The sequence below is a fragment of the Podarcis tiliguerta genome (genome assembly GCF_965153285.1).
Source record: "Podarcis tiliguerta genome assembly, chromosome: 10".
Lineage (NCBI taxonomy): Eukaryota > Metazoa > Chordata > Lepidosauria > Squamata > Lacertidae > Podarcis > Podarcis tiliguerta.
In genome coordinates, this window is record NC_139543.1 from 72,243,604 (window position 1) to 72,271,450 (window position 27,847).

Here is a 27,847-nt window from a genome sequence, read left to right on the forward strand (position 1 = left end):
ACATTTTTAAAGATTTGCCTTGAGAGAGTCTTTCTACCTGCACAGATACAGGGTCCCAAGAATGGGGAGGGACTCAAGACAAGATCTTGACTGGCCTCCCAAACCCACAACAATATTTCAGATCGATAGCCATTATGGTGAACACAACAGCAAGCCATGCAAACTGGCCGTTTCCTGGGCAGGCAAAGGAGAGCCACTGTTTAAAAAGTCCTCCCTCCTTGCCTTTTTCCTTTCTTTCCTTAGCGGAGACGAGCTCTCTGCTTTACACAGCAGCGCAACCAGGCAGATGTGTTGGCACAGCATTGGAAAGGAAGGGAACATCAGTGTGCCTCTCAATGGTCTATTGCTGCATCAGAAAAAAATAACAAAGTGATTGCATGCGTTGAAGAATACAAGTGGTGTAGACGATTTTGTTGAAATATGGCATCCTTTTATAAAATACCATATTTTTTGCTCCATAAGATGAACTTTTTTCTGCCTAAAAAGTTAGGGGAAATGTCTGTGCATCTTATGAAGCGAATGCATGGTATCTGGAGCTGAATTGCCCAGGGGTGAAAAGCAAATCATGCCTTTTTTTTAAAAAAAAAAAGAAAGAAAGAGGGAAGTGGGTGTTGAAACAAAGCCGCTGATCAGCAAGCGATTGGGAGGGAGATAAGGGACCCGATAAAGGAGGCTGCCTGGGAGGGGGGAGGTAAAAGCACATGGATCCTCAGGATTTTTGCACTGGGTCACCCCAAATTCACCATCAGATCACATAGCATGTCCATGGCTACAGCCTGCACCCAAAAAATCAGGCATCCACTGTTTCGTGGGGCCACAATGGCGCAAAAACGTGGTTACAAAGCACGGATCCACATGGATTCTCCAAACTCACCGTCAAATCACATGTCTGTGGCCACAGCACAGTGGCGTAGCGTGGGGGGTGCCAGGGGTGCGAGCCGCACCGGGCGCAACATTTGGGGGGGCGCAAGTCCAGAGGGAAGGGACAAGCAATCGAGGCTTGGTTGGGGTGAGGGATCGTCGTCTCCGTTTGGCCGGCCCCCCTCGAGGAAGCGGGAGGGAAAAGAGCCGCGCAGCAGCAGCAGGGAGGAGGAGGTGGAGGAGGAGGTGGAGCAGCAAAGCCGGGAGGAGAGCGGGCCCGTCCAGGAGGAGGCGCGATGCTCGGGACCGATCGGGGCTCCGGTTCGACAGGCGCCGGCTGCCGGCTACAGCCTGCCGGCCCGCGTCTTCCTTCCCCCTCGGAGAACTCAGCGGAGAAGGGCAAAACTAGTTTGAGTTGGTTCTGCGGAGTCTCTTTGGCTCTGGCGCCCCCCTACCGCTTGTCTCCCTCCTGCCATACCAGTCCCAGGGGGCACCGACCCCCCACATTGACCCTAACTTCCATGTGGTTTGCTCCTGAGTAGCCTCTGGTTGGGCAGAAGAGCTTGTCCACCTGGAAAGGCAGCCCACCTAGGAGAAAGAAAACTCTTATCCTAAACATCTGCTGCCTTGGGAGAGATCTCCCAGTGGTGGAGTTTCCTTCCTTGGAGGTTTTTAAACAGGTCGGTTGGCCACCTGTCATGAATGCTTTAGCTGAGATACCTGCATTGAGGGGGTGGGGCTAGATGACCCTTGGGTCCCTTCCAGCTCTGTGATTCTATGAGAGAAGAAAAGGCTCAGGAGTAAACACTACACAAATACCGAGTGGAGTCCCCAACATGGTTGGATGGCACCTGGAACACCTTCATCAGTGAGGCCGAGAGGGGGGCTGTCATCTGGGCAGCAGTCAGTGGCGTAGCGTGGGGGGTGCAGGGGGTGCCGGCCACATCGGGCGCAACATCTGGGGGTTAGGGTTAGGGGGCGCAAATCCACGAGTTAGGGGGCGCAAATTACTTTCCTTGCCCCGGGTGCTGACAACCCACGCTACGCCACTGCCACAGCATGAACCACAAAAATCATACACTGTTTCATTCAGAATTTTTTTTTTCTTGTTTTCCTCCTCTAAAAACTAGGTGCGTTTTGTGGTCAGGTGCGCCTTATGGAGCGGAAAATACAGGAATGCCGATGACCGAAATCACAGATCGGACTTTGGCAAACTTAACTAGATTGATCTGTCCTGGAGGGGGGAGGGGGCAATTTAGGATTGTGGTTTTGCATTCTTTTCTCTCTCTTTTGTTATATATTGGGAATCAATTTTAAAAACAACAACGTGGGGGTGCAATGAAGGGAGAAGTTGTTGTCAACAAAAATCTGCCCTTTTTCCCTTATGGGGTACCCAAGAGCCCATATAGAGTCCTTATGTAGGTTCCCTATGGGTAGGAGAGAATAACAGAGGCCAACCAAAGAATACTGAGAAGGAAAGCAGCTAATAAGCCTGATCTTGATTGAACTGTTGCAACAGGGTCCTCACTCATCACAAGCAGGAAAGGAGGAGGAACCCAGAACCAAGGTATGCCTGCCTTTATATAGACATTTTAAATTCCCTGCCCTAGAGCTGTGATACATACATCACAGAAGGCGTGTAACCCCAGACCACCCCCCACAAACATCATACCTACATCACAGAAAAGGTGGTCTACAGCAGAAATCTGAGTGCTTTGTTTACCTCCTGTCTGCCAGGTTACCCTTTTAATGGTCACTTGATTGGATTGCCTGGGGAGCCTGGCCAGTCTTTTGTAATGATAAATACTTAGTTGCTGAGCCAGGTCACAGGCTCACACCCTATTCATATCTTAAATGTGCCCTTAAGACAGGATTTGTGAAGGAAAAAGACAATGGGAAGGTTTCCCACTTCGACCTTGCAGAGAAATAATTGAGGTCAATTTGTTCAGGACTTTTTTTCTGTGGGGTTTTCAGACATGGGGTTTATATATTTATGTACCGTGTTTGCTTGGTACATTTATGAACATTTATTACATAGCCAAGACCTTAAAATTCCTATCACAAAGTTCCCCCTGGTGAATTTCTGCCTGCTCCTCGGCTGCTAGAGGCGCCGCATTTTTCACTATGAAGCTGATGTCCACAGTAGACCTGTTTCTTTAAATGGAGCAGGGAGGAAGGTGCTCTGTCTGGGGATTCCATGACAGTTGGGGGCTCAGAAGATAGAGGCTTCCTCCTGCCCTGAGAAGACATCCACCGGTGAGCAGCTACCTTTGACCTGCATCTTGCAGGGGGAGGTGAGAAGCCCCTTCCTCTTGGATCTCGCACTCGCACCCCCGGCACTCCAAAATAACTTGCTTCTGCAGAAACCCCTTGGCTTGCCTTTGGTGCCGTGCAGACCAAGAGGGGAGGATTCCCATCTCCAACTTTGCCGTTTTCTTCCTCCCTTCTGGCAGGGCTGCTGTGCCTTTGACAGCTCCATGACGGGCAGGAATTCAACAGGACGGGCTTTCCCCAGCATGGAGATGCGATGAAGGAGGAAGCTAGACCTTCCGCTCTGACCCCGGCTCGCTTCAGCCTCTCTCCTGGGAGCTGCTTTGGGTGGTACTTTCCGAGCAGATGCAACCGCGCCAAACTCCTCGCTGTTTCTTAAACGGGTGCTATCCCCTTCCTTAAAATAAAATAGGAAGAAGGGCAATTTTTAAAGGGCCCAGTGGGGCAAGGAGACCTCAGGAACCGCCTCTTGGCCTACAGATCTGCCCCCACACGGAGGTGCAAAGCAGGGGGCCCTGCCCTGTGTACCTCGCCGTAGGAAGCCCAGGGGACGGACTCGTGTGCAGGGCCTTTTCTGTAGTGGCACCGTGGCTTTGCAGTGGTGGGCAGCTGAAGTGTATCTCTTTCAATGGGCTTTGGGGGATGCACATTAGATAACCTGAGACTGATATACGGAGCTATGGTTTTTAGTGGTTACGTCGCTACATTGTGCTCTTGTGATTTTTAGTGCTTTTTTCTGGGGAGACGCAGGGGTACGCATACCCCTAAACATTTTGTGAATCTAAGTTTGGCCTCATTGAGGGGCATTGTTTCAATATGAGCAGGAAAATGAGAGTACCCCCTAAACATTTTTTTTGTTAGGAAAAAAGCGCTGCCTCTTTTGATTGCATCGTTTATTTCTTGTGTTGTGAAGTGAAGAGTTTTGAAATAAACTCTGGGCCACGCCCCCTGTCTTCAGGCAACACCCCTCACTGACCCTAATAATAATAATAATAATAATAATAATAATAATAATAATAATTTTTATTTATACCCCGCTCCGGCCAGCCAAAGCCGGGCTCAGGACGGCTAACACCAGTAAAATTACAATGGAAACATAATGGGAGGGGGAAACAAAAACAAAAATTCCAATTTAAAATACAGGTTAAAATGCAGTTTAAAAAGCAGCCTCATTTTAAAAGTAGCCCATAAAAAAGTCATACCCCTCCTTGATTATTTTTGCCTGGCAGGGGACACTTTTCCTGAAAGTCTGATTTCCCTCTTGCTTGCCAGCCTCAGGGGAGTGTGTGCGCGCGCACGCGTGCTGAGGAGCAAGCCCACTTTACCTGGGTGCAATTTGCATTTTTGCTCCGCCCACCTTGGCCCATGGCCCCGCCCACCACTGCCATGCATCCCAGAAAGTTGCCCAGACCCTTGCAGGTGGGGGGGGGGGGTCGCATAACTCCGTCAGTTCGAAAGCACCCCCGGGTGCAAGTAGATAAATAGGGACCGCTTACTAGCAGGAAGGTAAACGGCATTTCCGTGTGCGGCTCTGGCTCGCCAGATGCGGCTTTGTCACGCTGGCCACGTGACCCGGAAGTGTCTCTGGACAGCGCTGGCCCCCGGCCTCTTAAGTGAGATGGGCGCACAACCCCAGAGTCAGACACGACTGGCCCGTACGGGCAGGGGTACCTTTACCTTTACCTTTAAGGAAAAGCAGGACAGCTTCTGTAATTCTGGGGAAACAGGGACACCAGGAGGGTCTGCGGTGGGGCATATATGCTTTTATTCCTATTTCAGGGTCAGTCTTTTACAAGAACTCTGTAGGTTTTCTGGGGACGGTGGATTTGTCTGGTTGTGGGTGCTGTTCTCAACCCCTCCTCCCTGCCCACCCCCACCCCCCACGTCCAGGTGACAGCGGACCCTTCAAGATGGCGGAAGCCCACCAGGCCGTGGCCTTCCAGTTCACGGTCACCCCGGAAGGGGTGGATTTCCAGCTGAGCCGAGAAGCCCTCAAGCAGATCTACCTGTCTGGCCTCTCCTCCTGGAAGAAGCGTTTCGCCCGCATCAAGGTGAGCAGGATCTGAGTTCGAGTGGAACAACGCGGAATCTGTTTCCTTCCAATGCATTGCAGGGACTAGAAGACCTCTAGGGTCCTTTCAGCACTACAATTTCCTCCAGAGCTTCAGAGACCCCTTCTGTGTTCCTTGGGTTTTATTTCACCTGTGTTAGCCTCATCTATTCCACAGTGCCATATCTGATAATCCCCTCCAGTGCATGGCCTTCACAGAGGCATCCCTCCCTTCAAAACTCAACAGCTGTGAAGCATCCTGGGAATTGTAGTTTGTTGAGGACGCTGGGATCTGTAGCTCTGTGGAGGGTCAGCACCCTTAACAAACCAACAGTGCTCAGGGTTCTTTGGGGGAAGCATGGCTGTTGAAGTGGTATAAGAATGCTTTGTGTTCCGTTCTGGTACTTCCGGGTTTTAGCAGTCCATAATCCAAAAAAATGCAACCTGAAGCGTCTGTAACCCGAGGTATGACTGTATACTGTTCTGCTTGTTTGCTGATTGCTATTGTATTTATTACGTTGGAGCACCCACTACAGTGGTACCTCGGGTTACATACGCTTCAGGTTACATACGCTTCAGGTTACATACGCTTCAGGTTACAGACTCCGCTAACCCAGAAATAGTACCTCGGGTTAAAAACTTTGCTTCAGGATGAGAACAGCAGGAGGCCCCATTAGCTAAAGTGGTGCTTCAGGTTAAGAACAGTTTCAGGTTAAGAACGGACCTCCGGAACAAATTAAGTACTTAATCCGAGGTACCACTGTACAGTGATGCCCCGCAAGACGAATGCCTCGCAAGACGGAAAACCCGCAAGACGAAAGGGTTTTCCGTTTGCAGAGGCGCTTCGCAGGACGAATTTCCCTATGGGTTAGGGACGAAAAATGACGAAAAAAATTGAATTTTTTTTTGCTCCAAAACCCCTTATTTTGAATCGCTAAGCTGCTAAAAGCATTTTAGCAGCAAAACCGCTAATCTCCCACCCCTTAAAAAGCCGTTTTTAGCCCTTAAATCGCCAATAGCGCTAATAGAGCTACTCCGTCAATGGGCTTGCTTCGCAAGACGAAAAAACCGCAAGACGAAAAGACCCGCGGAACGGAATCTTTTCGTCTTGCGAGGTACCACTGTACAATACTTCTTGGACATTGAAAGGCCAGCATCGTGGTGTTCCTTGCCAGTAACTCATTACGTTGACTACTCTTTGGTTATGGACTGACATATATATATTATTTGGAAATTGAAAATTTTGGACGACCTTCTGCTACCAATAGTAGCACATCTATTACCATACATTCATTAGCCACATGTTGCCACTGTATTTGAGCAGATATCTCTGTGTTGCAACGCAGGGGTTTGTTTTTGTCACTCCCTTCTGACACGGCTGCTTCCCACAGAACAGCATCCTGACCGGGGTCTACCCGGGAACACCTTCCGGCTGGCTGGCGATCTTCGCAACAACCCTGGGCTCCAGCTTATTCCACGTCGACGTCTCCATGGGGCTGATCTGCAGGATCCAGAGGCACCTGCCGCGCAGGTGAGTGCCCACCTCATCTCCTTCCCCGAACCTCTCCATCCCAGACCTGCCCTCCCTCATCTCCTGGGATATCAAAGCAAGAGAGACGGGTGGTGTCTGAAGAAACAGGTCCTCCGGAGCAAGGATTTTATATATATATATATATATATATATACATAATATTTTATTGCGTTTTACAATAAATACAACACAACAATAGGTAAAAAACAATACAACAAAAGGGGGAAAAATAGGAAAACACGACAACACACAAACACAGAACAGCAAAAACTTAAAAAGGAAAAATAAAAATATTAAAAACAATTTTTGTCTCCTTATATTCTTTGCATTAACTTATTTCTCCGACTTCCCCAAACCTCCCTTCTCTGTATTCCAGATCATATATTCTGTCAGCAAATTCCTTCCCTCTGTCATATTTTAATTTTATGATAATCTTAATATCTTAATATAATTGCATTTCCTTATATCTAGAAATATTGGATCTTTTTCTTTACACTTTTTTACTAATAACCTTTTACATTCAATCTGGTGTCATCAGACATTCATTATCTTATAATGTTTCTGTAGATAGTCTTTAAATTTCTTCCAATCTTCCTCCACCGTCTCTTCTCCCTGGTCTCTGATTCTGCCAGTCATTTCTGCCAATTCCATGTAGTCGATAACTTTCATCTGCCATTCTTCCAGCGTGGGTAGATCTTGCGTCTTCCAATACTGTGCGATGAGTATTCTTGCTGCTGTTGTGGCGTACATAAAAAATGTCCTATCTTTCTTATGCAGCTGTTGGCCGACCATGCCCAGGAGAAAGGCCTCTGGTTTCTTTGGGAAGGTGTATTTAAACACTTTTTTCAGTTCATTATAAATCATCTCCCAGAAGGTCTTAATTCTTGGGCACGTCCACCAAAGGTGAAAGAACGTACCTTCAACCTCTTTACATTTCCAACATTTATTATCGGGCAAATGATAGATTTTTGCTATCTTCCGATTCCGTTTCGGTTTTGCTCCTGTCACGTCTTCAGTTCCTTCCTCTGATGACTCTGACGGGTCTATTACTTTTAAAGTTCCTTTCCGTAAATCCGGAGCAAGGATTTTTGCCTGTGCAACAGAATAATAATAATAATAATAATAATAATAATAATAATAATAATAATAATAATATATTATTTATACCCTGTCCATCTGGGTTTTCCCAGCCACTCTGGGTGGCTTCCAACCGAATATTAAAAACAATACAGCATCAGATATTAAAAACCTCCCTAAACAGGGCTGCCTTCAACTGTCTTTTAAAAGTAAAATAGTTCTTTATTGCCTTGACATCTGAAGGGAGGGTATTCCCCAGGGCGGGCGCCACCACCAAGAAGGCACTCTGCCTGGTTCCCTGCAACCTCACTTCTCGCAGGGAGGGAACCGCCAGAAGGCCCTCAGAGCTGGACCTGAGTGTCTGGGCTGAGTGATGGGGGTGGAGACGCTCCTTCAGGTATACTGGACCGAGGTATACAGAACTCCCTCTCATAAGCTAAATAAGCTATAGCTTAGGGCCCCACTCTCTTGGGGGCCCCAAAAATTTTTAAAGGAAAAAGCACACACCTGGATGTACATTTCCAAAATATAAGATAAAAAACCAATAAAATAAAAGCTACCTACAGCAACAGTGTTTTGTGTTGTGTAGGCTCCTATGTGGTTTGCTCCTTTCTATATACAGTGGTACCTTGGTTCTCAAACTTAATCCGTTCCGGAAGTCTGTTCCAAAGCCAAAGCGTTCCAAAACCAAGCTTAATAATTATTTCACTATTAATATACAGTGGATGCTCGGGTTGCGAACATTATATGTGTGAGAGGCACGTTCGCAACCAACCACTGGCCAGGGATGATGGGAGTTGTGGTCCCAAAACAGCTGGAGGGCCAATTTGGCCACCACTGCAAACCAATTCAAGGCTGAAGAAGGCTTAGAATCAGCTACCTTAGATAGCAGCCGCCCATGGTAAGATGCCCTTGAAGAGACAACGTGGGGCTGGATCTACACTGATCTGTAAAAACGCTATACAAAAAAAATGTTACATAGCTCTCAATGCAATTTCCCATTGCCCATGGATGGCTGCTCTGTAATGCCCTCTGGTGTCTCATTGTTATAGCATATTTTTAACGTTTTAACCGGCCAGTGTAGATTTGTCCTTGGGCTGCAGGAGTGAAGGAGCCAGAAGGGCGAGTTTAAAACGATAGTGAGCTTTGCCAACCTGGTGCCCTCCAGCTTTTTCTGTGATGGAACTCCTATTTGGGGACTTTTTTCTGGCCCACGTAGGACCAGTCTGGATAGTTGGCCTTGGTGAAGACTTGATGTTTTCATCCCCCAAAAGTTTTTGATTTGAGTTTCTACTGAAATGAGGCTGCATTTTAATGTTGTATTTTAATCTTGTTTTAATCTTGTTGTGTTTTAATTAATTGTTTTTATACCTGGTGTTAGCCGCCCTGAGACCAGTCTTAGCTGGGGAGGGCGGGGTATAAATAAAAATTATTATTATTATTATTAGCGTGGTTGGATGGAGCTGGTGGGAATTGTAGTTTCAAGCACCTAGAAGAGGAGGACCCCCGGGAGGCAGGGGATCATAGCTGTCAACTTACAGATTTGAAAATAAGGGACCAGCAGCCTTGAAAATAAGGGACCAGCAGCCAAAATAAGGGACCTGCGGCCTCACCTGTTCCAGGCACTCCAGTCTTCCTGCAGTCTGGTCAAACTCATGCTGGTAGCTTCGAGAACACTGTCCAACCAACTTTGTAACCATTGGTTTAACTGAATAGAATCTGAATCACATGCACCACAAGGCCTATGCGGCCTCAGCTTAAGATGGCTCCCCGGCCTGGCTTTGCACTGCAAAGTTTGCAGCAGCACGTGCAACAAAATTGCCTTCAGCATTCAAAAAACCCCTCAGCTTGCATTAACTAGCCACACACGGCATGCAAACTCCACCCCCAGTAGTTCTTAGACTTCTTATTGGGTAAGCAACACAGCCAAGCAACACAGTTGGAGCCTCCCTCCTCCCTGGCCGGCAGGAGGGAGGGAGAGGAGCTGCTTCCTTTGAAATTTAAGGGACATCATTTAAGGGACAGCAGTGGGACATGGCGCTGGAATAAGGGACTGTCCTTTCAAATAAGGGACACTTGACAGCTATGCAGGGGATGCCACAGAGTCACCCAGGAGGAGCACGTCCCTGAGGCTGGCACCCCCCCCCCATTATGAACACTCTTTTCCCCCCAGCTGCAATTACTGCCTGAGTCCCCGGAGCAAAAACCTGCTGAGCATCGTCCTTTTCTCCACGGGTGCCTGGATTTCAGGGATCCTGCTCTGCCGACAGACCCTCAAGCTTCTCCTCTCCTACCACGGCTGGATGTTCGAGCCGCACGGGAAGACCAGTCGCAGCACCAAGATCTGGGCGGTGAGTGGCCATCGCGGGGGGCTGGGGGGTTGTGGAATTATTCCATTGCACCTTTCCAGGTGCTCCTCCCTCGCTTTTTGTTCCTCATGCAGTTTAAACGGCAGAATTAGTATTTTTGTCCGAGCTGCACTTTTACTGTTTGCATGTCGATTTTTGGCGGCGCACCCTCCTTTTCTTTGTAAGCTTGTGGGAAGGAAGCATACTGAAATACTTTATTGTCACTTATACAACTTGTATAGGGACGCAGGTGGCGCTGTGTGTTAAACCACTGAGCCTTGGGCTTGCCAATCAGAAGGTCAGTGGTTCGAATCCCCACGACAGGGTGAGCTCCCGTTGCTCAGTCCCAGCTCCTGCCAACCTAGCAGTTCGAAAGCACGTCAAAGTGCAAGAAGATAAATAGGTACCGCTCCCGCGGGAAGGTAAACGGCGTTTCCGTGCACTGCTCTGGTTCGCCAGAAGCGGCTTAGTCATGCTGGCCACATGACCCGGAAGCTGTACGCCGGCTACCTTGGCCAGTAAAGTGAGATGAGTGCTGCAACCCCAGAGTCGGCCACAACTGGACCTAATGGTCAGGGGTCCCTTTACCTTACAACTTGTATACAGTGAGATTAACACATATAAGGTAAAGGTAAAGGACCTCTGAATGGTTAAGTCCAGTCAAAGGCAACTGTGGGGTTGCGGTGCTCATCTCGCTTTCAGGCCGAGGGGGCCGGCGTTTGTCCACAGACAGCTTTCCGGGTCATGTGGCCAGTGTCTGGCGCAACAGGACACTGTGACGGAAACCAAAGCGCACAGAAATGCTGTTTTCCTTCCCGCCACAGTGGTACCTATTTATCTACTTGCGCTGGCGTGCTTTCAAACTTCTAGTTGGCAGAAGCTGGGACAGAGCAACAGGAGCTCATCCTGTCGCAGGGATTCGAACTGCTGACCTTCTGATCGGCAAGCCCAAGAGGCTCAGTGGTTGAGACCACAGCGCCACCCGACTGCCCCTAAAGTGAGCAAGTAAATTGTCCTCTCTGGGAACGCGGAGCGCTGTGGCACGCAGGGCTGACCGGTCAAATCTGCCTCCCCCTCTCTTGGCAGGCCATGGTGAAGGTGATGTCCGGGTGCAACCCCATGCTCTACAGCTTCCAGACCTCCCTGCCCAAGCTGCCCGTGCCCTGCGTGAAGGACACCATCGAGAGGGTAAGAGGAACAGGCAAAGCACTGGGCGCTCAATGCCTGGGCGGGGAATGGCAGCCAGGAAGATGGACTGGGGGTCCGTTCCTTCAAGTCAAGACAGCTTGGGAGAGAGAGATCTTGCTTCAGCCCTGAGGCAGCTCAGACCGGCATCCTTGCTTTGCAGCCAGGCTCTGATCTGAGCAGACCGCATCTAGCCCGTATTGCCTGCGCTGACTGGAAACAGCTCTCATGGAGTTTGAGGCAGGGTTCTCTACCTGCCATACCTGGTGGTGCTGAGTACTGCATGCAGGACCTTCTGCATGCAAGGCAGATAATAATAATAATAATAATTTATTATTTATACCCCGCCCATCTGGCTGAGTTTCCCCAGGCACTCTGGGCGGCTCCCAATGGAGTGTTAAAAACAATACAGCATTAAATATTAAAAACTTCCCTGAACAGGGCTGCCTTCAGGTGTCTTTTAAAGATAGGATAGTTGCTTATTTCCTTCACATCTGAAGGGAGGGCGTTCCACAGGGCAGGCGCCACCACCAAGAAGGCCCTCTGCTTGGTTCCCTGTAACTTGGCTTCTCGCAGTGAGAGAACTGCCAGAAGGCCCTCGGTGCTGGACTTCAGTGTCAGGGCAGAACGATGGGGGTATTTAGGGCCGTTTAGGGCTTTAAAGATCAGCACCAACACTTTGAATTGTGCTCGGAAACATACTGGGAGCCAATGCAGATCTCTCAGGACTGGTGTTATGTGGTCTTGGCGGGCGCTCCCAGTCACCAGTCTAGCTGCCGCATTCTGGATGAGTTGCAGTTTCTGGGTCACCTTCAAGGGTAGCGCCACGTAGAGCGCATTGCAGGAGTCCAAGCGAGAGATAACTAGAGCATGCACCACTCTGGTGAGACAGATATTCTTCCACTGAGCATGTCCTTTCACCATACGAACCACACCATTGGTTCATGCAACCCAGTGCAGTCTGCACAGACTGGCAGCATCCCTCCGGGGTCCCAGGCAGGGAGCCTTTCCCAGCCCTGTTTTTTATTTGGTTGCTTGGTACACCTGTTCCATTTATGTGCCCCCTTTCCCTCGAGGTGGTGTGCATCGTTCTCCTCCTCCCCATTCCCTCCTCACAACGACCCTGTGAGGTAGGCTAGGCTGAGAGACGGCGACTTGGAGCCTTGTGGCTGAATGGGGATTTGAACCCTGGACCATATTTTGACACTCTAACCGTTATGCCACGCTGGAGGTCATAGATTCATTGTGTTGGAAGGGACCCCGAGGGTCATCTAGCCCAACCCCCTGCTTGCTTGGTGCGAGACTCGAACCCACGACCCCAAGATTAAGAGTCTCATGCTCTTCCCAGTGACCTATCCTCTTAGGAATGGAACCGGGGGCCTTCTGCAGGCAGAGGAGATGCCAAGGCCCCTTTCCAAGCTCGGATCCTGCGTCTCCTCCGTCTTGGGGCAAGGTGATGGGGGTCCCAAGGGCGCAGGATTCCTCCCAATGCTCCCTTGCTTTCCTTCTCCTGCAGTACCTGGAATCTGTCCGCCCCCTGCTGGACGCAGACAAGTATGACGACATGGAGGCCTTAGCCTTGGACTTCCAGCTTAACCTTGCCCCCCGCCTCCAGAAATACCTCATCCTCAAGTCGTGGTGGGCCACCAACTACGTGAGTCTGCTTGTCCCGCCATGGCGCACCCTCCGACCCATGTCAACGGGGGTGGGGTGCTTGAGTAGCCCCCCAGGGTGTCTCCACCTGCATGCCTTCTGCCAGAACTGAGAGCTGCTCCTGCCTCCTCTTCTCCATCCTGGGCATCTACCCCCAAATTCTTACCTGGCGTCCCACCCACCCACCCCTCCTGCGGCTCTCTGGACAAAAGCCTCCCATCAGAGCCTGCTGGATCAAGCCACTGGACGCCTGTAGGCAGCCGGGAAGCTGAACACAAGTGCAAGGGTTGTCTCCCCTGCCCATACCCGGCTGGTATGGCTGCCTCTGACTGTCGAAGGCAGAGCTTTGGCATCCTGGTGAGGAGCCGCCGAAAGCCCTCTCCTCCTCCATGAATGTATACAACCCTCTTTCAAAGCCGTCGCTTCCTCCCATGGGAGTGAGTTCCATACTTTAGCTTATCCATATCTGGACCTTATCACAGCAGGGACTTGGAAGCAAAGCACCCTCTCTGGGCTCAGAGAGAGATCATATGGGAAAGGTGCTGGAAAATTGCCAGAACCTAGAGAAGTCTATCAGTTGCAGGACTTTGCAAGCAACTGAACTTAGGACTTGGCTGCCGACCTTATCACAGCAAGGACTTTGACGTTAAAGAGCCCTCTCTGGGCTCAGAGAGAGAAGATCACTTGTAACCTCTGCAAATAGTGGGTGTAGCGGTGCATATTGGTGTTGGTCTAGTAAAGACATCTCTGCCAAACCACTGTTCTCTGTGGTGAGCTTAACCGCTTGACTGAGCTTCCACAGCACATACGCCCAACACCACCCCAACATTTGTCTAATCCTCCTTCATAGCCACCTGGGTTGGTGGCCATCACTGCCTCCTGTGGCAGTGAGTTCCATAGTTTAACTGCATGAAGAAGGACTTTCTTTTATCCGTCCTGAATCTTCCAACGCTCAGCTCCACTCAATGTCCACAACATAGTTTTATGAGAAATTGGGGGGGGGAAGCTTTTCCCCATCCACTTTCTCTCTCTTTTATTAATTATAAATCATTTTTATTGATTTTCTAATAAAAAACATCCAATTAACATATCCAATCATAATACTCCAATTAAAATTAAAAACTAAAATTTAAAAATAACCAAATTATAGTCCAAATTATAATTATTAATTTTTCGGAGCTCCCCACGGTCTGGATCTCTGATGCATATCTCCACCTCTCAGCCCTGCCTCTCCTCGTTGTTTCCATATTTTCTACATCTCGGTTTTGACGCTTTATTTCCCTATCTACTTTCTCAATGGCGTGCCTAATTTTTTAAAAAACTTCTATCATGCCCCAATCACTCGCCTTTTCTCCAAACTGGAAAGTCCCGGGGGCAGAAGGGACCTTGGCAAGGGAGAAGAGGATGCCTTTAAAAGAGGAACAGACAAATTCACGGAGGACCAAAAGGCTTGTCGGGATGGCTCTGTTCTAGCTTCCAGGATAATGCTTTTGAATGGAAATGACAGGAGGGGAGAATTGTGCTCAGATCCCACCTGCGGCTTTCCCCGTAAGGGGTACCTGGATGGGCCCTTTGAGGAGAGGATGCTGGCCTGATCCTGCAGGCTCTTCCCCTGTTCCTATGTATTGCTGCCGCCCCTTCCTCTGCCCACCTGGCCGGGCTGTGAAAGGTGTTGTTGTACTTCCGGCAGGTGAGCGACTGGTGGGAGGAGTACATCTACCTCCGAGGAAGAAGCCCCATCATGGTGAACAGCAACTATTATGTCATGGTGAGTGGGGCGGGGCATGTCTTGTGGGGGGGGAGTCTTCCTGGAGGTGGGGCAGGTCTCCGTCCCACCAGCTGGAATCTGGCCACCGAGCAGGCAGAGCGCAGGAGGGCTCCAGCCCCACCCCACTCCTTGCACCTACTATGGGCAGATGTCCCAGTAAGGTAAAGGTAAAGAGACCCCTGACCATTAGGTCCAGTCATGGCCGACTCTGGGGTTGCTGCGCTCATCTCGCTTTACTGGCCGAGGGAGGCGGCGTACAGCTTCCGGGTCATGTGGCCAGCGGGACTAAACTGCAGCGCATGGAAACGCCATTTCCCGTCCCGCTGGAGCGGTACCTATTTATCTACTTGCACTTTGACGTGCTTTCAAACCTCCAACCCCACCCTCTTTCCTCGGCCAGGATTTCCTGTATGTGACACCCACCCACAACCAGGCGGCCCGGGCAGCCAATGCCGTGCACTCCATCATGCTCTACCGACGACGCCTGGATCATGAGGACCTTCCACCCGTGAGTCGGGGCCAGGGAAGCGGGTTGGAGGTTGGGATGGGGGGCTCCCGAAAGAAGGATCCGGGAATTTTTGTTTAGTCGTTTAGTCGTGTCCGCCTCTTCGTGACCCCCTGGACCAGAGCACGCCAGGCACTCCTGTCTTCCACTGCCTCCCGCAGTTTGGTCAAACTCATGCTGGTATCTTCGAGAACACTGTCCCACCATCTCGTCCTCTGTCGTCCCCTTCTCCTTGTGCCCTCCATCTTTCCCAACATCAGGGTCTTTTCCAGGGAGTCTTCTCTTCTCATGAGGTGGCCAAAGTCTTGGAGCCTCAGCTTCACGATCTGTCCTTCCAGTGAGCACTCAGGGCTGATTTCCTTAAGAATGGAGAGCTTTGATCTTCTTGCAGTCCATGGGACTCTCAAGAGTCTCCTCCAGCACCAGAATTCAAAAGCATCAATTCTTCGGCCATCAGCCTTCTTTATGGTCCAGCTCTCACTTCCATACATCACTATCTGGGAATTTAGGTCACCCTGTTTTTGCTAATCCAATGCGCTCCTCCATTTTCAAAACCTTGAAACCCAAAAGGTATTTCCTGGTGAATGTCAGAGTGGCATCAGATCTAACACACTGTTCCGTTGAGAGTCCGTCAAAGCTGCGAACAGCAGGACTGTTGTGGCATCTGATATTCTAACCCATGGGTAGGCAAACTAAGGCCCGGGTGCCGGATTCGGCCCAATCGCCTTCTCAATCCGGCCCGCAGATGGTCCAGGAATCAGCGTGTTTTTACATGAGTAGAATGTGTGCTTTTATTTAAAATGCATCTCTGGAATTTGTTCATTCCCCCCCCCCCCCCGGAAATATAGTACTGTTACCGGAAAAATCCGAGGGCTCCCTTGGACAAAAAGTAAAGACACCAACCAGAGTAAATTGGAGCAAAACAGCAGCCTGTAGGCTTGGCCTTTATTGAACTGTTGCAGCAGGGTGTTCCCCTCACTCGCAGGAGAGAGGAAAGACCCAGAAAATGGTGTGCAAGACCTTATAAAAACTTTTGAAATTCCCCTCCTCTAGGTCAAGCCCACCCCCAGAAACATCATGCATACATTACAGAAAGGAGGGGTTGAGGGAGGAGTTGTGGTGGTAACCTGAGTGTCCTGTCACCTGGCTGGTTCCCTTCTCCCCCTCCCCATGAGTCATTTTCTGAAGACAAAAGGTAGTCGCAGTTTCCTGCCCCCAGAGGGAAGATCTGATCATTGTCCTTTGTTCCAGTCCATGCTGAATCCACTCCCATATGCAAGTTCTTTGTGATCTTGATTGTCTTCTGTCTGGGATCATCAGGGTGGGCATAGCAACTGGGCAGGGTTCCTGTGTATGTACTGGTATGCTCAAGGGATTATGGTGGCCAGTATCAAACCTTCCCCATTTTGTAGTCTTTCCTTCATGGAGTAAAATAAAAGTGGAACAGTGCAAATCCGATGTATGGTTGATTTTCTATGAATTTATAACAGAAGTGTAGCGTATGTAGTGTGTGAGTGTGTGTGAAGTTTGTACAAACTGAATGATGGGGGGGGGGTTCCTGGTACAGTACGACCCCCCACAAGGTCTGAGGGACAGTGGACTGGCCCCCTGCTGAAAAAGTTTGCTGACCCCTGCTCCAACCACTCCACTCCACTCCCTCTGCCTGCCTGCCTGCCTGCCTGCCTGCAAGACATGCCCCTGATTCACAGGCTCACCGGACAGAAGACGGGCCAACCCTTGCCAGGCTGGAGGGTCCTGCCTGAGGATCCCAAGAGAAGTTAAAATAATTTTTATGCCATGTCATGACATTTCTCAAGGTGGAAGTTCCTCTCATATATTTATGGCCCCCCTTCTTTCCTCAAAGTTGGTTAAGGTGGGTTTCATCGTTCTCCCCATTTTATACCGCAACAACCCTTTGAGGTAGGTGACACTGAGAGGCCACGACCAGCCATTGAGTTTCATGGCCAAGGGGGGTATTTGAAGCCTGGCCTCTCCCAGGTCCTAGCCCGTAGTTTTTAACATATTTTTAAAAGATGTGATGCTAACTTTTGGCTTATGATATTACCATTAGCAATCTCGTCAGCAGCCGGACCGAAAACTGATTAACCCGACAAGCAGCTAACGCTCCTTCTCCCTGCCCCCAGGTGATGGCGCTGGGCTTGGTCCCCATGTGCTCCTACCAGATGGAGAGGATGTTCAACACGACCCGCATCCCTGGAGAAGAGGCAGGTGGGTGGCATTTAGGGTGGCACGAAGCAGGTGGCACGGCGGAGTGGGGGCAGGGGCCATCTGCCAGCTCACCGGTGTGATGCACTGAAATTCCTCAGGTGCGGTACAGAAAAGCAGCCTTGTGGACCTTTCTACCTGGCCCTCGGGACTCTCTGCGGGAGTGGCAGCTTGGTCCCGCAACTGTGGGTGCCCGGGGTCGTGGGTGCCCAACCTTACTATATGCTTGTGAAACATGGACCACTTATAAACGCCATCTCCAACTCCTTGAAAGATTCCATCAACGGAATCTCCAAAATTTTTACACATCACTTGGGAAGACAGACAAACTAATACCAGTGTACTGGAAGAAGCAAAGATCACCAGTGTAGAAGCAATGATTCTTCAACATCAACTTCGTTGGACTGGTCATGTTGGGCGGATGTCTGATGATCGGCTTCCGAAGCAACTAGTTTATTCCAAACTTAAAAATGGAAAGCGTAATGCTGGTGGTCAACAAAAGAGGTTTAAAGACTATCTCAAGGCAAATCTAAAAAAATGTAGTATAAACACCAACAATTGGAAAACACTTGCCTGTGAGCACTCCAGTTGGAGAACAGCCTTGACCAAAGGTGTCATGGGCTTTGAAGACACTCGAACTCAGGACGCAAGGGAGAATCATGCTAAGAGGAAGGCACGCTTGGCAAACCCTCACCGGGATCAACTCCTGCCCAGAAACCAATGTCCCCACTGTGGAAGGATGTGTGGATCCAGAATTGGCCTCCACAGTCACTTATGGACTCACTGTTAAGGCCGTGTTTATGGAAGACAATCTTACCATATTTTTCACTCCATAAAACGCACCTGACCATAAGATGTACTTAGTTTTTAGAAAAGGAAAGGGGGAAAACCCCTTTTTTTGAGGATCACCTCAAAGTTGTGCGGCTTCTTTTGCAAAGGGGAAAAACCTCCCCTTTTTTGAGGATGAGCTCAAAGTTGTTGAGCTTACTTTGCAAAGGGGGAAAATCCTGTTTTTATGGGGTTCAGCTCACAGTTCTGCAGCTTTTTTAGGAAAGGAAAGGGGGCCGTTTCTACAGTTTCCAGACGGATAATCTAATCAGCCAGTCCCATGTCGCTGGGGAAACAAATGGCCTCCGTCTGCAGAACATTCAGCAATGGAGGCCTGGGAAGGGGGGGCGGGAGGGAGCCAGCGACCGACCGCACATTCGCTCCATAAGACGTACAGACATTTCCCCTTACTTTTTAGGAGGAAAAAAGTGTGTCTTATGGAGCAAAAAATACGGTACAGTGGTGCCCCGCAAGACGAATGCCTTGCAAGACGGAAAACCCGCTAGACGAAAGGGTTTTCCGTTTTGGAGGTGCTTCGCAGGACGAATTTGCTATGGGCTTGCTTCGCAAGACGAAAATGCCTTGCGATTCCTGGGTTTTTTTTCCCCTCCCCCCCTTTTCCCCAAGCCCCTAAGCCGCTTAACAGCTGTTCGCTAACCCGCTTAACAGCTGATCTAAGCCGCTTATCAGCTGATCTAAGCCGCTAATAGCAGCCTTTTAGCAGCTAATCCGCTAATCCCTTAAGCCTTTAATAGCTGCTAATAGCCTTTTAGCAGCTAATCCGCTAATCCCTTAAGCCTTTAATAGCCGCTAATAGCCGCTAAACCGCTAATAGCGCTAATAGCGCTAATCTGCTAATGGGCTTGCTTCGCAAGACGAAAAAAACCGCAAGACGAAGAGACTCGTGGAACGGATTCTTTTCGTCTTGCGAGGCACCACTGTACTCGGCTACGAGGGATAACCAAAGAAGAAGAAGAAGAAGAAGACCACTGTATTTTAAATTGCAAAACAGAAAATTTAATAAAAAAATGATATAGGAGGAAGGCCTGCTTTCATCCTGGCTCTCTCTTGCCCCTAGACTACCTCCAGCACCTGTCGGACAGCAGGCACCTGGCCGTCTTCCACAAGGGCCGCTTCTACAAGCTGTGGCTCTACCAGGCGGGGAAGCTGCTCTCCCCCCGAGACCTGGAGATGCAGTTCCAGCGCATCCTGGACGACCCTTCGCCCCCCCAGCCCAACGAGGTGCGGCTGGCCGCTCTCACCGCCGGGGAACGGTAAGCGCTGCGGCCGGAGGAGGAGGAGGGGGCAGGGGGGCTCTTCTGGGTCAGGTCCCCCCACCCAGTTCAGCAGGGGAGGCCCCTCCCCCAATAGAATTTTATTCCCCCCCCCCGACGGAGGAGCCTCCTTTGGGATGACTTGGCTGCTCCCCTCTTCCTTTTAGGGCTTTTAATGTATTTTTCAATTTTAATTTATTTTTCAGTTTTAATGTATTTTTAATCTTTTGTTGGAAGCCGCCCAGAGTGGCTGGGGAAGCCCAGCCAGATGGGCAGGGTATAAATAATATATTATTATTATTATTATTATTATTATTATTATTATTATTATTATTATTATTTTATTTTCCAGGGGTCCGTGGGCCGAAGCCCGGAAGAAATACTTTGGCCGAGGGAAGAATAAGGCCTCCTTGGACTGCATCGAGCGAGCCGCCTTCTTCCTGACCCTGGATGAGGATGAGCAAGGCTTCTCTCCAGACCATGAGGACAGCCTGGATCTTTACTCCAAGAGCCTCCTGCACGGGAGATGCTACGACAGGTAAGGAGTCTCTCTCGCTCTGCCCACCTGCCTAGCCGGACCTCCCTTCTGAGCGCTGTGGTCCTCACTAGGGCTGGGAGGAGTCTGATTTTCAACATCAAGTCATATCTTTTTATTACTACTATTATTTTCTCTAAATTACCTTTACCTATGTACAGTGGTACCTCGGGTTACATATGCTTCAGGTTACATACGCTTCAGGTTACATACTCCACTAACCCAGATAGTGCTTCAGGTTAAGAACTTTGCTTAAGGATAAGAACAGAAATCATGCTCCGGCGGCACAGCAGCAGTTTTATCCAATGCCTAAGCCAATATGGTGGTACCTCAGGTTACATACGCTTCAGGTTACAGACTCCACTAACCCAGAAATAGTGCTTCAGGTTAAGAACTTTGCTTCAGGATGAGAACAGAAATCGCACAGCGGCAGCAGGAGGCCCCATTAGCTAAAGTGGTGCTTCAGGTTAAGAACAGTTTCAGGTTAAATACGGACCTCCGGAACGAAGTAAATACTTAACCCAAGGTACCACTGTATACACACACACACAGAGAGAGAGAGAGAGAGAGTCATACCACAGACACTTCAGGTTGCGTTTTTTTGGGTTACGGACCTGCCGAAACCCGGAAGTACCGGAACGGGTTACTTCCGAGTTATGGCGGCCGCGGATGCGCAGAAGCGCTAAATCGCACTTTGCGCATGCGCAGAAGCACCGAATTGCAACCCGCGCGTGCCTAGATGCAGCGCTGTGGGTTGCAAACACCGCAGGTTGTGAACGTGCCTCCCGCACGGATCACGTTCACAACCCAAGCATCCACTGTATATAGCAAAATAGTTTACATAAAACAGCACAAACGAAAGAACAAGAACAGTACGTCAGTAACAACTGCAGACACACTAACAACAAAGCTTCTACCTCCACACACACTTTTGACTCCCAATTCACCTTACTGTGCTTTCTACATATTCTTCAGCAATGTCCAGGCAACACGATGACCATGTACATACGCGATAGACAATCTTTATAGAATTCCTTCAAACCATAACAAGTCCAAAATGAAGTCTTTAGGCTCAAAGTCTCTGGAAATCTTTAAAAGAAGCAAGGTCCCAGACTGTGTAGGATGACAGACAAGCTGTGAAGCTTTGTGTCTTCAGCAAATATGATGTCCAACACTGAACAGTTATTCTGGATATTTATTGTTTCATAGTCAATATCAGTGATGTTTTAGGGAGCAGGCTAGCAGGGGGAGCCCATGACTTACATCATAGCAGCCTCCACAACACAAGACACTGTTGTTGTATGTATGTTTTATTTTATATGTTTTTTATCTTATATTTTGGAAATGTACATCCAGTTTTTCCTCCTTTAACTTTTTGGGGGGGCTTCCAAGAGAGTCTTGTTTAGCTCATACGTAAATCTGGCACTGCTAGTAACAGACCAGCATTCTTAAGCAACCTACCAGACCTCTGGCTGCAGAGAGATTCTGACTTTTCTTGCTAGCCAGCTCTTGAGGTTTGCAGCCGTAGGCGGGGGGAACTGGAAACCCTGCTTGTGTTTTCTCAGTCTTTTCAGCCACAGCCAGTTCTTGTGATTCTCTGCCTGCAGGAGGCAGGAAGGAGTCTGGGCAGATTTAGGAAGGGCGAAGCATAGACCGCCCCCAGATTTTCCAATGCCACACTTGATTCACGATAAATTGCCAGCTCTTTTAAAAACAACTATTATCATGATTTTCTCCAAATATCGGTTTAAAACAATATCGTGCCTATGCCTAGTCCTCACTCCTGATCCATGATTACTCGCTTTTGAATTCCTTCGGGGTAGCAATGTGCAGGCGTGGCTTGGCTCACTTCCACGAGTCGCCTGGGGCAGCTGTTGGCACCTGGCGTGACGCTTCTGCTCCCAGTTGTTTGCCCAGAGCCCATAAATGCCCCCCCCCCGGCGAGCAGGGAAGAAAAGAGCTCTTTGGGCAGCCCAGCACACACACCTGCCCACCTGCTGCTCTGAGGGATCTCACCTGTTCCAGGTGCCAACTGCTCAGGGGAGCGGCAGGTGCCCCCACGACGGGCTGCTGTGTTTCTCTATCTTCCTGGGCTTCCTCTATGTTCCTAAGGCTATCGCACCTCTGCCTTCCCATAGTGCAGGGCTCAGCAACCTTTTTCAGCAGGGGGCCGGTCCACTGTCCCTCAGACCTTGTGGGGGGCTGGACTATATTTTTCGGGGGAATGAACGAATTCCTATGCCCAACAAATAACCCAGAGATGCATTTTAAATAAAAGGACACATTCTACTCATCTAAAAACACGCTGATTCCCGGACCGTCTGCGGGCTGGATTTAGAAGGCAATTGGGCCACATCTGGAGGAATATTTTAATTGTTTGCACCACATATTTACACCTATAATTATTTCATGTTATAGCAAGTTTCTAGAGACCAGATTATGAGTCTTTGTAAATTGTGTTTCTAAAGGTACTTTTGTTATTGCCAAATGCCAATGTGTTTGCAATATTAAGTTTGTTATGAATAAAAAATCATGTTAAGTTAGAGTTTAAGAATTATGTCACTATTAATAGACTTATTCTTAATTGTATTTCAGTTCAACAATCACTTTGTTAAAATACATATTTTGTTATGTGCAAATGGCTTGAGATACCTATGAGGTCCATCAATGACCTTAGAGCATATATTCAACACAAAAATCAGTGACAATTTGTTGTTGACAAAGGACAGCTGGACATAGAAAAGGCCACGTTACCTTCAGTAGCTGAGGGCCTCATCCAACCGAAATCCAGCCCTGCTTGTGGCTGGCTGGCTTGCCGCAGCCTTGGCCCGTTCTGACGTGGGTCGTCCTTCTCTCTGCAGGTGGTTTGACAAGTCCTTCACGCTGGTGGTGTATCGCAATGGCAAGCTGGGTGCCAACGCTGAGCACTCGTGGGCCGACGCGCCCATCATGGGCCACCTCTGGGAGGTGAGAGGCAGGCAGGGAGGAGTCCCCCATGCAAACAACTGTGAGAGAGGGTTGCTGCATTGCAGCGGGTTGGTCTGGATGACCCTTCGGTGCCCCCTCCAACTGTGCAGTTCTGTGATTCGATAGCAGGCACCCCCAAACTCAGCTCTCCAGGTGTTTAATAATAATAATAATAATAATAATAATAATAATAATAATAATTTTTATTTATACCCCGCCCTCCCCGGCCAGAGCCGGGCTCAGGGTGACTAACACCAATAAAATCACAGTAAAAACATAATAGGGGGGAAAGGGGAGGGGAGGAAAAGAGGGGGGGACCCCAATTTAAAATACAGGTTAAAATGCAATTTAAAATGCAGCCTCATTTTAAAGTAGCTGATAAACCAGGACCATAAGGGGAGGGAAACATAAGGGACTATGTTTTGGGACTACAACTCCCATGATCCCTAGCTAACAGGACCAGTGGCCAGGGATGATAGGAATTGTAGTCCCAAAACATTTGGAGGGCCGAGTTTGGGGGTGCCTGTTCTATAGGAACTTCTCTCTCTCCCCCCCCCCCAGCTCTTATCCTTTCTGCCTTCCTCCCCAGTTCATGCTGGCCACAGACGAGTTTCAGCTGGGGTACTGCAGCAGCGGACATTGCCACGGAGTGCCCAACACAGACCTCCCCATGCCACAGCGCTTGACGTGGGACATTTCTGAGGAGGTAGGCTTTGCACTGTTGCAGGAATTTATGTATAGGTTGGGGGGGGGGGGTTGCCCCTCCAGCAGATATCATGCACATGCAGCCCACTACCAAAACCAGCACAATCACTTTTGTGACTTTTGTGATTTGTCCCCACAAAGCACTTCATCACAGTTTCTTCCTATCTATTCAAAGTGCCTTTGCTGCACCAAATGTAAGAATTCACTGATAAATGCATATATGTACTGGCTCACTGAGAAAACTTCAGAAATTCATCTAGACATGTGAGCTCAGCTACTCAGCAGCCCCTCTGCCTGAGTGATAATTCCTGGCAGCCGTTCCAGAAATAAGAAACCCAGATGAAGACAAAAGGGTGTGATTAACTGGGCTGGGAAACAGGGAAATGTAAAGATGTATTTTGCTTCACTTGATGGGTGTTTGGTGGAGGGCAAGGGGAACCATGGAGCAGGGTCCAGGATGCTCAGATTACTGCCACCAGACCTCCCTTTTCATGATGTAACCATGATGTATTAGTGATGCAGTTTGGGGGGGTGTAACATGGGGATTAGGGGGGTGGGTGGCGCTGTGGGTTAAACCACAGAGTCTAGGACTTGCCAATCAGAAGGTTGGTGGTTTGAGTCCCCGCGACGGGGTGAGCTCCCATTGCTCGGTCCCTGCTCCTGCCAACCTAGCAGTTCAAAAGCACCTCAAAGTGCAAGTAGATAAATAGGTACCGCTCCGGCGGGAAGGTAAACAGTGTTTCCGTGTGCTGCTCTGGTTCACCAGAAGTGGCTTAGTCATGCTGGCCACGTGACCCAGAAGTTGCATGCCAGCTCCCTCGGTCAGTAAAATGAGATGAGCGCCGCAACCCCAGAATTGGCCACGACTGGACCTAATGGTCAGGGGTCCCTTTACCTTTTTAACATGGGGACTAGCCGCTAATAAAAGTTGGGTTCTCTTTTGTTCGGGGCTTCCATCTTGTTTCACCTGGTGGCAGGTGGGAGTCCTGTGGCGACAGTCTTCAATAAAGACCAAGCCTACTGGCTGCTGTTTTGCTCTGATATTCCTGGCTGGTGTCCTTGTTTTTTGTCCAAGGGAGCCCCCAGATTTCTCCGTTAACAGCACCCCCATTTTTTGCCCCTGCGGAGTGCCAGACGCTGTGCGGAACATCTCCAGGGCCACACGGTCCATGCTGCTCTCTGGCTCCTAACCGAGAGCTGTTGTGCCCCCTCCTCACCCTCGAGAGCGTGGGGCAGGGTGGGGGGCTTCCCTCCCAGCTCTCACCCCCCCCCCCCGGTTTATCCCTGCAGTGCAGCCAGGCCATCGAGCTTTCGTACCGCGTGGCCAGGACCCTGGCGGACGACGTGGATTTCCACTCCTTCCGCTTCACGGAGTTTGGCAAAGGTCGCATCAAGAAGTGCAGGACCAGTCCGGACAGCTTCATCCAGATTGCCCTGCAGCTGGCGCATTTCCGGGTAAGTACCCCCCTCATCCTCCCTCCCCAATGAACGGCGGTGGGTGGGGTCGGAGGCCAGGGCAGGATGCGGCCCTCACCTTTGCACAACTGGCCGCGTGCAAAAGCAGGGATTTCTTCACGGCTGCGGCGCACAAAATAAAAATGGATAAAAATGAATTATTTTTTAAAAATTTAAATCAGATTTTTTTAAAAAAACAAGATTAATCGGATTTTGTAGGGAAAACCTTTCTAAAGGTTTTCTGTTGAAGTTACATAATAGTCCAAAGGCTATTCATCAAGAGTCTTGCTCTCCCGGCTTCAGCAAAAGGAACGGCTAAGGGAGCTGGGCATGTTTAGCCTGGAGAAGAGGAGGTTAAGGGGTGATATGATAGCCATGTTCAAATATATAAAAGGATGTCACATAGAGGAGGGAGAAAGGTTGTTTTCTGCTGCTCCAGAGAAGCGGACACGGAGCAATGGATCCAAACTACAAGAAAGAAGATTCCACCTAAACATTAGGAAGAACTTCCTGACAGTAAGAGCTGTTCGACAGAGGAATTTGCTGCCAAGGAGTGTGGTGGAGTCTCCTTCTTTGGAGGTCTTTAAGCAGAGGCTTGACAGCCATATGTCAGGAGTGCTCTGATGGTGTTTCCTGCTTGGCAGGGGGTTGGACTCGATGGCCCTTGTGGTCTCTTCCAACTCTATGATTCTATGATTCTATGAAAAGGAACCCGAAGCCTTCGGAGTGCAGCGTGAGGTCCCGCTGTGCTCCAAAGGCTTCAGGGATAGCCACCTGAAGCCTTCAGAGCGCACTGACCCCTCTCGCTCTCCAGGCTTCAGCGAAAGCAACGCGAAGCCTCCGGAACGTGGAGGGAGTGCTCCCTCTGCACTTCGGAGGCTTCGCGTTGCTATCGCTGAAGCCAAGCAGCCTGCATTCGCTCCATAGGACGCACACACATTTCCCCCTAATTTTTGGAGGGGAAAAAGTGCGTCCTATAGAGCGAAAAATACGGTAAGTCGTGGGCCCCGCCTGCTAGCCTGCTCCCTAAAACACAGCTGTCAACTTTTCCCTTATCTTGCGAGGAATCCTATTCGGAATAAGGGAAACGTTGGGAGCTATGGCCTCAAATATCCCTGGTTTGCTCCTTTCTATATATAGGGAGCCTGCATTCTGCACGGACTTGTTGCATGGAGACATGTGCAAATGGCTTGAGATACCTATTAGGTCCATATATTACCATATAGCATATATTCAACACACAAAAAACAGTGACCATTTGTTGTTGAGAAAGAAAGGGCCCCATTACCTTCAGTAGCTGAGGGCCTCATCGAACCGAAATCCGGCCCTGATGGGGGCAGTCAGGTTTGGCTTCCTCTCCCGACCCCCAGCCCACGTCCTCACTGCCTCTTCTTCCAGGACAAGGGCCGCTTCTGCCTCACCTATGAGGCCTCCATGACGCGGCTCTTCAGGGAAGGGAGGACGGAGACGGTTCGATCCTGCACCAGTGAGTCCACAGCCTTCGTGCGCAGCATGTCCAACGCAAAGTGCAGTGTGAGTTTCATTGTTGCGAGGGTCTCCTCGTGCCCCCTCGGTCCTCATCCTTTGCAGACCCCTTCCCTCCTGCCTGTCAGAAGCCCCTTTGCGCTTTCGCTCCCTCCCTCCCACTCTCTCTCTTATATATTTTTATGCAGTGGTACCTTGGTTCTCAAACTTGATCCGTTCCGGATGTCCGTTCCAAAAGCAAAAGGGTGCCCCCCAACAGTGAACTGCCCCAAGATCTGCAAATGAAGGGTGGTAGACTTATATAGTGTTCCCATAAATTCGGATTTTCCTGGACAGGTCTGTGATTCCAATGATGGAATTAGTGTCGGGGGGGGGGGGGAATTTGGAAAATTGGCAAAATGTCCAGATTTTTGAAATCTCCCCAAAGAAAGCTGAACAACTTTTTGTTTCCTGATTTTTACTTCTTGAAAGATGGCAACACACTAAATATAATATAACACTAAATAATAATAATATATAATATAACACTAAATAATAATAATAATAATAATAATAATAATAATAATAATAATAATAAATAAAAATCAATAAATTTATTGTTATTATTATTGTCATTACTATTATTGTAGGATATTTACAATGCAGTCAAACCAACAGTCATGTTTGCTAGATAAGGCACCAGGAGAAAACAGTCTGCTTAAAAGCATCCTAGATTACTTAAACTAAAAGGCTAAAACTAGCCTATCAAAGCTTCCCTTTTAATGACTTTTGGGTTTGGTGGGTGTGCATCAGTAAACGAGGGGACTCAGAGAGCTGAGTGGGGGGTGCTCGTGTAATCTCACTGTGTACAAGTTGTATAAGTGACAATAAAGTACAGTGGTGCCTCGCAAAACGAAATTAATCCGTTCCGCGAGTCTCTTCGTCTTGCGGTTTTTTCGTCTTGCGAAGCACGGCTATTAGCGGCTTAGCGGCTTTAAGAAAAAGGAAACAAACTTGCAAGAACTCGCAAGACGTTTCGTCTTGCGAAGCAAGCCCATAGGGAAATTCGTCTTGCGGAACGACTCAAAAAACGGAAAACTCTTTCGTCTAGCGAGTTTTTCGTCTTGCGAGGCATTCGTCTTGC

The 27,847-nt window shown here is 49.2% G+C and overlaps 1 protein-coding gene and 2 long non-coding RNA genes across 3 annotated transcripts in view; 1 reads left to right on the forward strand and 2 right to left on the reverse strand.

The window, feature by feature from the left end:
- The window catches only part of LOC310659288, a 79,030-nt gene extending 56,722 nt beyond the window's left edge, over nucleotides 1-22,308 (reverse strand). Inside the window, exon 1 of the long non-coding RNA XR_014502722.1 lies at nucleotides 22,267-22,308. This is a non-coding gene — a long non-coding RNA (uncharacterized lncRNA). The remainder of the gene's footprint in view (nucleotides 1-22,266) is intronic.
- The window catches only part of CPT1B (carnitine palmitoyltransferase 1B), a 36,336-nt gene that overhangs the window by 5,869 nt on the left and 2,620 nt on the right, over nucleotides 1-27,847 (forward strand). Inside the window, exons 2-15 of the mRNA XM_083401988.1 lie at nucleotides 5,023-5,183; nucleotides 6,574-6,713; nucleotides 9,964-10,141; nucleotides 11,225-11,326; nucleotides 12,840-12,977; nucleotides 14,667-14,744; nucleotides 15,145-15,252; nucleotides 17,394-17,478; nucleotides 19,382-19,577; nucleotides 19,930-20,115; nucleotides 22,974-23,079; nucleotides 23,669-23,785; nucleotides 25,075-25,239; nucleotides 26,638-26,772. Of these exons, the coding sequence (XP_083258114.1) occupies nucleotides 5,043-5,183; nucleotides 6,574-6,713; nucleotides 9,964-10,141; nucleotides 11,225-11,326; nucleotides 12,840-12,977; nucleotides 14,667-14,744; nucleotides 15,145-15,252; nucleotides 17,394-17,478; nucleotides 19,382-19,577; nucleotides 19,930-20,115; nucleotides 22,974-23,079; nucleotides 23,669-23,785; nucleotides 25,075-25,239; nucleotides 26,638-26,772 (1,875 nt within the window). The 5' untranslated portion in view covers nucleotides 5,023-5,042. The remainder of the gene's footprint in view (nucleotides 1-5,022; nucleotides 5,184-6,573; nucleotides 6,714-9,963; nucleotides 10,142-11,224; nucleotides 11,327-12,839; nucleotides 12,978-14,666; nucleotides 14,745-15,144; nucleotides 15,253-17,393; nucleotides 17,479-19,381; nucleotides 19,578-19,929; nucleotides 20,116-22,973; nucleotides 23,080-23,668; nucleotides 23,786-25,074; nucleotides 25,240-26,637; nucleotides 26,773-27,847) is intronic.
- On the reverse strand, nucleotides 22,718-26,637 carry LOC310659320. Its single transcript, XR_014502755.1, has 2 exons — nucleotides 26,528-26,637; nucleotides 22,718-22,866 (listed from the first exon to the last, which is right to left on the reverse strand). It is a non-coding gene; the product is annotated as an uncharacterized lncRNA (long non-coding RNA).